Raw genomic sequence first — 9,171 nt, 5'->3', positions numbered from 1 at the left:
GGAGGGGAGGTGTTGCGGCAGGCGGCGAGCCACAGGGCACGTCTCAGTTGGGACTGTCCCCAGCAGCAGCTGCCTGAGCACAGAGCTGCACATCACCATGCCATGAGTTAGCTGGCACTCAGCTTTCACTTCTGTCTCCATGCTGTCATGCCTGGGACTTGGGGAGGCTTATTTCTCCCAAGCTGGGGGCTGGGTTTTCCTCACTGTAAGAGGCTTTGCCGTTTTTCAGCCTTTGTGATCTTGGGAGCCTGAGTTTCAGGTGCAGAGCATGGTGCAAGAGCAATTTCTCTGGTCTGACTTGAGAACTTGGATTTATCGCTGTGTGGCTCTGGGGCTGGGTGCATGTGTGCAACACAGTCAGGGGAAGAGGAGTCTGCTCCCACCCTGCCAGCAAGTCAGGCATGACTGGGCCACAGCACCCCTGCCCAGAGAGCGGCACCTCTTCATTTTTATACTGTGTCTGCTCAGGATGTGCTTCCTGCTTGGGTGTCCCTGCTCACAACAGGCCTCTTGGGCTTTCTCCCCGCTTGGGCTAGGTCTTGCCTGGAGAATACGGATCCTCGGACGCGAGGGCGAGGCATCCAGCTGCTGTCACAAGTCCTGCTCCAGTGTTATTCCCTGCTTCAGGCTAAGGAAGGTAAGGACTGCTCTGGGCCCTTGAGTGGCTGCCGGCAGGTTGGGAACAAAGTCTGTGCGGCTTGAGTGTCTGTCCTGCAGTTGGCAAAGGGATTGATTTAGCACCATGACAACTTTGTCTTTCAAGAGTCAAAGTCCAAGGAGGGCACAGAGCCTCATGCTGCAGCCTTTTTGACAACCTCACCACACAGTTCACGTCGCTCCTTGAACACGGCAAGGCTGCAGCTCGTGCCCCCAGCAGTGTGTGGGTGTCGCACAGACAGGTGTTCTCAGCACCACGTGGGATGCCTTGGGGACACGTCTACACATGAAAATCCTTGGGTGGTGATTCAGTGCAGGAAAACCATTATTCACAAAGAGAGTCAGACCTTTCAGAGTGTAGCCCTGCAGCCTGCCCAAGTTGACTCTGGGGGAACCCTGGGGCCTTGGGAGGAGGAGAGATCAGTGTAAGGATGAGAGTGCAGTGTGGAAGACTGGGGTAGGGAGAGGAAGATGCCCTGTTCGTGGAGGCAAGGAGAAGGTTTGGCTGTGTTACATGCCCCATAGCAACTGGCTGGCAGCGAGGGAAGCAAGTAAGTGCTGCCAGACTTTGACTTTGGTTGGAGGCCTTGCTGATGGGTAGCTGAACCTGTGCCAGCAGACTCCAAGGTAGCGGGCCCCAGCTAGTAAGTGAGGTGGAGGAAGGGAAGGATGCAAGTAAAAGGTGCTTAGTCCTTGGTGTTTGACTCTGGCACCGGACAGGGCTGAGAGCAGCTGTGCAGAGAGAACACACACAGACCAGCTACTGGTGTAGCTGAAGTCAGGTGTGATGACTGTAATGGGGACTGGGGTGCTCTGGGGGGCAGTTGGAGGTGGGGAGGTTCGGTGGGGATGCCTGGCAGAGTCAGGGCAGCTGAGTGAGCTGGGTTAGAGCCAAGTCACCAGGAGGTCTGGAGGAGGGTGGGCAGAGCCAGCTCCCCAGGAAGGTGTGGGTGTCTGCTGTGACACCTCCCGCTGGCCCTGTCTCCCTTCGTGTTCCTCCTCACGAAGTTCATTTCTCAATTGCTGCGTCAGGCTGCTGCCTGGGGGGGTGAGTTCCTGCAGCAGCTGTGGGCACAGGATGCTGCTAGCTGGCTTTTCCAGTCTCCTTCCTGCTGCCACTCCCCAGGGCCGGGATGTGCAGGCGCCCATGGCTGTGACTCAGGGGCCGGGAACGTGTTGTGGAGCCAAGCACAGGGAAGCCGGAGCTCCTGCTTCAGCCCTGTGCCCCACCCCACAACATCCTCCAGCCTCAGTTGAGCAGGCATCTGCTGCTTCTCTGCTCGTGTCTGCACCCACATGTCTGGGCAGGCCAGGGCAAATGCCTCTCGGGTAGCTCCAGCACCTCTGCAGTGGCCGGAGGTGGGTGCTGCCCCACTGCAGTCAGATGTGAGTTGCTCACGGGGGGAGGGTGAAGGCATTGGAGGCAGGTGGGTGCACCCAACAGTGGCAGTTAGTCCCATTCACCAGCACAAAATGTGCTCACTGTTCGTACAGCAGCTGCTTTTGGCAGAGCTAGGGCTGGGTTTTGGCAGCTGCATTTCTTGGGACTAGCGCATGTTGGTGTCTGTTTCTGACAGTGCTGCATTTGGTCCTGTTCTATGAGAATCGTCTGCAAGATCATCACCTCGTGATCCCCTCGGTGCTCCAGGGACTCCGAGCACTGGTGAGCTCACGCCCCCCAGCCCACAGTGCTGGGATGCACTCCAGAACAGTGTCAGGGAGGTGCAACGCCTGGGTACAGGTTGGAGCAGCATGAGCAGCAGGGCCTGGCTGGGCTGTCAGCTCCTGCCTGGTGGCATTGCCCTTTCTCCTCTGTGCTCCTGCTGTGCCCCTTGCCGAGGGGCAGGGGAGAGGAGACTGCCTTGACTTCTTTGCGCATGTTGGTGCTGGGGAAGGGATTCCTTGGCCCACCTGGAAGCAGTACAGGTGACAGGCATCTTGTCCTGCCCTGTCTGTGGGGTTTGTGAGCTCTCCCCAGCACAGGAGAAGATCCTGCAGGTGGTTGCTGTACAGAAGCAGGAGCTCTGTTACATGGCTGCCATCATGGTTTACTGTTCTTGCTTTGCTTTTCCTGTCGCTAGAGCATGTGTGAGGTGCTGTCTCCAGGGCTCGCGGTGTCTGTGCTCAAAGCCATCTTCCAGGAGGTACACGTGCAGGTGAGCAGTGTGATTTCCTACCCTCCTGTCCCTGTTCCCTGCTTGCTGGATGTCTGGGGAGGGCCTGCCTGCCCCAAGGACTGAGCACATTCAGCAGCAGTGCAGTCTAGTGCATCCTTCAGCAGCAGTGCAGTGCTCCTGCGGAGCTTAGAGGCAGTGTGTCTCACTGCAGAGGGAGAGGCAGACAACAGCTGAGGATCCTGTTTGGCCTTTGTCTTCTCTTCTCTCGACCCTGGGGGAATTACTTCCTTTGATCTGTTCTCCAGTCTGTGTTTAAGTGCCCTCAGTACCCAAATTCTCCTCTAGTTTTAAGAGTGTTTACAGTGGCAGGGCCTTGGGCAGCATGTGTGGCCCTGGTGTGACTGTGGTGGTGCATTCATGCAGTGATAGACACAGTCATGTTCAGGTGCCATTGCATAGGCATGTGCATGCTTTGCATGTGGTAAATGGGATCTGCATGCCAGGAAGCAGCAGCTGAGCTACTTCCTGCGCTCTTCTCAAGAGCATGCACTTACCCTTCAGTGGTGGGTTGCAATGCTGCCATGTGTGGAAGCTTGATTTGATTGCTCTGCTCCTCCCTGCAGTCCCTGATGCAGCTGGACCGCCACACCGTCTACAGTATCATCACCAACTTCATGGGCACCAGGGAGGAAGGTGAGGGGGCAGATGCTGGAACGAGGTTGTCCACACTGGGAAAATGGCTCGCTTTCACCTTCTCGGAGAGCTCTGTGGCTCTGCCTGGGGAGAGCTGGAAGGGCTGCGGGGCCGGGGAAACCGGTCTGATTTTGTGCCATGTTGGTGAGGTCTGTTGTCCTGCATGTGCTCATGCTCCTTCTTTCTGCAGAGCTGAAGGGCCTGGGTGCTGACTTCACCTTTGGCTTCATCCAGGTGATGGATGGGGAGAAGGATCCCCGCAATCTGCTGGTGGCCTTCCAGATCGTGCGTGATCTCATTGCCAAGAACTACGCCCTGGGTGAGCCTGTCCCTGCTGTGCAGAGCTGACGGGGAGACATGTCACTTTTCTTTGAGCTGCTGGAGGGATGGCACTTGGGTCTGACCAGGGCTGGGTTTGTCCCTGACATGCTTCGGGAGCTGCAGAGCCAGCCTGTCGTGGGTGCTAGGCATGGCTGCTGGGCCTCTTTTGCCCAGCATCTTTGCTCACTCTCTCTCCTCTGCCTGCAGGTCCCTTTGTGGAAGAGTTGTTTGAAGTGACATCCTGCTACTTCCCCATTGACTTTACTCCAGTGAGTGAGTCTGCCCTATGCCACAGGCTATTCCTTCTGGTGTTTTCTCAGACGGTCATGTCCCCTCTAGAGAATGGGAGAAGAGGGTGGGCAAGAGTCTTGACTGAGAAGGGTTGAGCTGCTGTGGTACCCCAGCAGACAGGGCAGTGCCAAGCTGGCTGCAGTGACTGGCATTGCTGCTGCCTTGCTGGAGATGAGGTGCTGCAGCCTCAGCTGATGGCTGGGCCGGGAGGTTTTCTGACTGGTGATCTGCCCTCTGTGCTTCCTTTCCAGCCCCCCAATGACCCTCACGGCATCCAGAGAGAAGACCTGATCCTGAGCCTCCGGGCCGTACTGTCCTCTACACCCCAGTTTGCTGAGGTAGGAAGCTCCTAGGGAATTCCATTGTTCCCTGAGCACAAGCTGCATTTCATAGTGCTGCAGCTCGTGCTGTGGCTCTGTGGAACAGGAACAACTGGGGCCAGGAGCCTGCACTAAGGCAGACCTGTCTCCTGCTGGGGCTGGGCATGGGGAGGGTGCTGATGCTTACACCTAGGGAAGTGGCTGCCTGCTGCAGGTATCCCTCCACCTCTGCTCTCCTGGTAGAAGCTGAGCTTGTAGCCCTTCAGGGCCATGGACAAGATGGTGCAAAGGGTGGGCTGAGTCTAAGTGCCTCTTTCTGCAGTTCCTGCTCCCTCTGCTTATTGAGAAGATGGACTCAGACCTGCAAAGTGCCAAGCTTGACTCCCTGCAGACTCTGGTAAGGACAGATCCCCTACTCCCTTCATCTCACAGCTGGCCTGTGGCAGCAGCAGCCAGCCACTTCTGAGCCCTTCTCCCTGCCAGCCAGAGACTCTCCCTTGCAGAGCCACAATTTCCAGGGTTCTAGTTTGGCTTGCATCAGTCTTTCTTCTTCCTCTCTCCCTTGAGTGGTTCAGCATGAGCCTGTCAGGGTGGGCAGTGTCCCTGCTCTGTGTCCTCCAAGTACTGGCTTCTCTCTGATGCTTTCTCCTGGCTCTCTCTTGCAGACTGCCTGCTGTGCAATCTATGGGCAGAAGGAGCTGCAGGAATTCCTCCCGAGCCTCTGGTCATCCCTGCGCAGGGAGGTGAGTGCTGCAGGGCCCCTAACAAACACTCTACCACAGTTGGGCTCCTGCTGAGTGTGAGTTCACAGCCAGAGCAGGCGGGTCCCATATCTCTCAGCAGCCCCCACCTGTGGGTTTGGACAGCCCCAGCTGAAAACTGGGGGGACAGGCCAGCCCTATCAGCATGTCCCTGGAGCTTGAATGTGCCACACTGCATGTTTGAAGCACGTAGGAAGTGAAGTGGGAGCCTGAGACCTTCAGCCTGCATTGGGAGTGTGAAGCCTGTGATTGGGGTCAGCACAGATCTTAGCACATCCTATGGCCTCTTCTACAGGTGTTCCAGACAGCGAGTGAGAAGGTGGAGACGGAGTGCCTGACTGCACTGCACGCCCTCTCTGTCTGCCTGTCCCGCTCTGTGCTCAGCTCTGACACTGAGGACCTGCTGGATTCCTTCCTCAGCAACATCCTGCAAGGTAGCTAGCAGAGAGACTTACCCTGCCCTGAGCAGCCGTGCCTGCAAGCATCCTCCTAGCTAGAGATCTGCCCTCCTGTTCTCTTTGAAGCCTCTTCTCTTTCTAGTTTTCACAGCCACTGTTGGCTTCTGCAAGGTAATTGGCTGCAGGAAGGGAAGAGAAGGAGGCACAGTAGGAAATGCCTGTTGGATTGAGTTGCTTCCCTCTCTGCTGGGATTGGGGCATCCAAGGCTGTGCTGAGGGCTTGGGGCTGGAGGAAGCAGCTCTGTTAGGAGGGCTGTGCTGCAGCTCAGAGCTGCGCCCCGGCAGCACGTCCCAGCCCAGATATCAGCTGCATCCCCGCATGTGAGGCAGAGGATCTCTGCTACTGCAGCTGACACCCAGCCTATCTCAGATTGCAGGCACCATCTGTGCGAGCCTGACATGAAGCTGGTGTGGCCAAGTGCCAAACTCCTGCAGGCAGCAGCAGGAGCCTCCCTCCGTGCCTACCACTGCATCACCCGCAGTGTCCTGCCCCTGCTTCTGGAGCAGTACATCAAGCACCCACAGGTGAGCACTCTGGACTCTGTTGTCACAGGCAGCAGGGCTGAGTACACCTACTGGCTCTGCAGGGCTTGGTGGGAGCAGGGTATGAAAGTGGAAGTCCTGCCCTGGCTGCAGGTGGGGACCCTGTGGGCACCCTCTGGCCTCACAGTGCTGGTCTGAGGCATAGCTGTGTCCCAGCAGTGACCGTGATTTGGGTTACATGTTTGTGTCCCTGCAGAGCAGCCAGAGGAGGACAATCCTGGAAATGCTGCTGGGCTTCCTGGAGTTGCAGCAGAAGTGGGGACATGTGGAAGAAGGTGAGGCTTGCTGGTCCTTTTGGAGGCGTGTCCCAGGGGGCTACTGACTCTGACCTCACCTTCCCATATACTGACAGAGAAGGAAAGCTCACTCACCTGGGTGGCTCTGTGTGTGACCCCCTGCCATGTCCCTGGGACCCTGCGTGGTTGGGTGTCACCCAACAGGGCCCCAGAAAGAGCCTGTCAGGTGCCATGGTGGTGGCTGTCCAGTGACAGCCAGGCGCAGGCAGTGACTCCATGCCTCTCTCTCCAGACGAGAGCACTCCGCTGTCGCTCCAAGACCGCGTTTGCTCTGTGGTTTTCGCGGCGCTGATGGATCCCAGTGTGCAGCTGCAGCTGGTCGGGATCAGGGCACTGACTGTCCTGGGCTCCCTGCAAGGTTGGTGCCTTGTTTCCCTTGAGGAGGCAGAGGGAGTTGTCATCCTGTTCTGGGAGACATGGTGCCACGTGGCTGCTGGGATGTCCTTGCCTGCTGCCTGTAGGTGTGCAGGAGCAGCAGCAGCATTTTCTACCCAGGCCCTGAGCTCCAGGAGTACTTGGTCTCTCTCTTGTGTGTTTGTGCTGAGCACCTTGTGTCTCTGGTATTTGGCATGCTGCTGCATTGCTACTGGCCTGGATGAGGGGAAAGGATGCTGGCCAGGACACTGGCATCTTTGCCTTTGGCCGAGGGCAGGATTCCTCTACGGCTCTTGTTCCAGGCTTCCTGTCCCCCTCTGACCTGGAGTTGGTTGTGGATCACCTCATCCGTCTCGCTCTCCACGAGGAGGATTCCCAGAGCAGGTGAGGGTCAGGCTGGCACCACTGCAGTCACCCACACTCTGTGGAGGGGAACAAAGCCTGACTTTGCTGCAGAGAGGGGCTGTACTCTGGGGGAAGGCACAGGAACTGGCTGAACTAGAAGACCATGTGGGTATAAGAGCAAAGGGACAAACCAGACGATTTCTGGGCTGCAAATTAGGAAGTCTGGGCCTGTCAAAGTAGGGGGCTTTGCTCTGCCTGCTGGCAGGGTGAAAGAGGCACATTGCTGAGAAATGGGTTTCTGGAGGCACCTTCTGGCCCAGATCTGTACAGCTGGTGTACAAGCAGCCCAGAGTTCGCAGTGCTGTCATCACCTCTCCCACTCTCTTCCCCCCTGGCAGCGAAGCAGCGATGGAGGCAGCTGGATCTCTGGCCCCCATCTACCCAAAAGTTTTCTCTGGACGCATGGTACCCAGGCTTGAAGAGGAGCTGCAGTCAGGTAGGGGTGGCAGCCTTGGGAAGGGAGTGATGTCTGGTTTTGGGGTGAAGCCTCTCCTTGGGGGATCCCCAGCACAGGCACTGTAGTGCTGGCACAGGGAAGACTGTGCCTGGGGCTGGCAACCAGCCTGTGTGGCCAGGATCGCCCTGTGGGGAGGAGCTGGCCAGCCACAGAGCAGGCAGAGTGCCTTGGGCTTGGCATGGGCTAACTGCTCTACTGCTTCACGTTGTCTATCCTGGCAGGGTCTGGGCCCTGAATGCTGTTGGGTGAGGGGGCCTGGGGTCACCCCAGCACCCCTCTGAGGTGTCCTTCCTCTTCAGGGCAGGAGGAGGAGAGCTCCCGTGACCACTGCTCCCGGCAGCAGCGCTGCCTGCAGGCCCTGGCAGCCGTGTCCACCCACACCAGCATTGTGAGGGAGACTGTCCCTGTCCTGCTGCAGCATCTTCGGACTGTGCAGAAAGGTAACGCAGCCCGCGGCAGGCAGCTCCACGGAGTGCGCCTGGGCAGGAGCTGCCTCTGTTATCAGGGATGTCTGGGAGATTGTGGGGATGGCAGTGGGGCGAGGAGCCCAGGGCTGGGCTGTGAATCCCACCACTGGAGCGGGAAGAGGGAGGGCTGCATCGCCTCTGGATCCGTGCAGATCAGGGCCGGGACGGGGGGGAGGCTGCGGCTTTTTGATGTTATGGTGACTGTGCCTTGCAGGAAGCGAGGCCAAGAATGCCCAGGACGTGGTCTCTGTGTGCCAGAGCCTGCACCGTGTGGCCCTGCAGTGCCAGCAGGACGTGGAGGGCTGCTGGTACTACCACCAGACAGTAGTGCCCTGCCTGCTGGCCATGGCCGTTGCCATGCAAGGTAGGGGCAGGGCTGGAGCGGGATGAGGGGGGCGGGCAGCTCCCTGGGCTTTCTGGGGTCCCTGGTCCTGCAGGCAGCACTGCTGCTGCCGCCCTCTGGCAACCGCGGGCACTGCAGGCCCTGCTGCCCCTGGCAAAGGTGGAGCAGGCCTGCTCCAGGCCCGGTGTGGGTCAGGGGGCTGTGCCTGCCTCTGGGCAGCGGGCTCCAGTGTCTCCCTTTCCTTCTTTCCTTCTGCTGCCTGTAGAGAGCACATACCCACTGCTGGGCAAGGCATTGCTAGAGGAAGAGGTGCTGGCTGCCATGGTCCCCGTCATCAGCGCTGCCACCACTCACCTGAGCCCTGAGTGAGTGATGCTGGGGTGGGACACTGGGCACTGCATTGTGGGGAGGGGGCAGGCTGCGCTGCTGGCTGTACAGGGAGGCCCTGCGCCTCCTGTGATGTACACTCCAGTGACCTTCCCAGCGCAGCACATTGAAATGTCTCCTTTCTCCTAGGCTGGCTGCCCAGAGTGCGTCTCACATGGTGCCCCTCTTCCTGGATGGAGAGGTCTCCTTCCTGCCCCAGAACAGTTTTCCTTGCTCCTTCCAGCCCTTCGAGGTGCATTGGGTGCTTGGGGCTTGTGTGCTGGAATAGGGGCAGGGAAAG

At 58.4% G+C, this 9,171-nt stretch overlaps 1 protein-coding gene across 1 annotated transcript in view; it reads left to right on the top strand.

The window, feature by feature from the left end:
* Positions 1 to 9,171, top strand: part of MMS19 (MMS19 nucleotide excision repair homolog (S. cerevisiae)) — an 11,414-nt gene that overhangs the window by 340 nt on the left and 1,903 nt on the right. The window contains exons 2-19 of the mRNA XM_010082918.1: positions 537 to 637; positions 2,739 to 2,813; positions 3,398 to 3,467; positions 3,658 to 3,786; positions 3,996 to 4,057; positions 4,331 to 4,417; positions 4,722 to 4,796; positions 5,065 to 5,142; positions 5,456 to 5,594; positions 5,989 to 6,143; positions 6,358 to 6,436; positions 6,690 to 6,815; positions 7,135 to 7,216; positions 7,576 to 7,673; positions 7,994 to 8,134; positions 8,376 to 8,525; positions 8,770 to 8,869; positions 9,021 to 9,123. Of these exons, the coding sequence (XP_010081220.1) occupies positions 537 to 637; positions 2,739 to 2,813; positions 3,398 to 3,467; positions 3,658 to 3,786; positions 3,996 to 4,057; positions 4,331 to 4,417; positions 4,722 to 4,796; positions 5,065 to 5,142; positions 5,456 to 5,594; positions 5,989 to 6,143; positions 6,358 to 6,436; positions 6,690 to 6,815; positions 7,135 to 7,216; positions 7,576 to 7,673; positions 7,994 to 8,134; positions 8,376 to 8,525; positions 8,770 to 8,869; positions 9,021 to 9,123 (1,850 nt within the window). The remainder of the gene's footprint in view (positions 1 to 536; positions 638 to 2,738; positions 2,814 to 3,397; positions 3,468 to 3,657; positions 3,787 to 3,995; positions 4,058 to 4,330; positions 4,418 to 4,721; positions 4,797 to 5,064; positions 5,143 to 5,455; positions 5,595 to 5,988; positions 6,144 to 6,357; positions 6,437 to 6,689; positions 6,816 to 7,134; positions 7,217 to 7,575; positions 7,674 to 7,993; positions 8,135 to 8,375; positions 8,526 to 8,769; positions 8,870 to 9,020; positions 9,124 to 9,171) is intronic.

This window comes from Pterocles gutturalis, unplaced genomic scaffold (assembly GCF_000699245.1).
Source record: "Pterocles gutturalis isolate BGI_N339 unplaced genomic scaffold, ASM69924v1 scaffold28741, whole genome shotgun sequence".
NCBI lineage: Eukaryota > Metazoa > Chordata > Aves > Pterocliformes > Pteroclidae > Pterocles > Pterocles gutturalis.
This window is presented reverse-complemented; position numbering and strand designations above follow the sequence as displayed.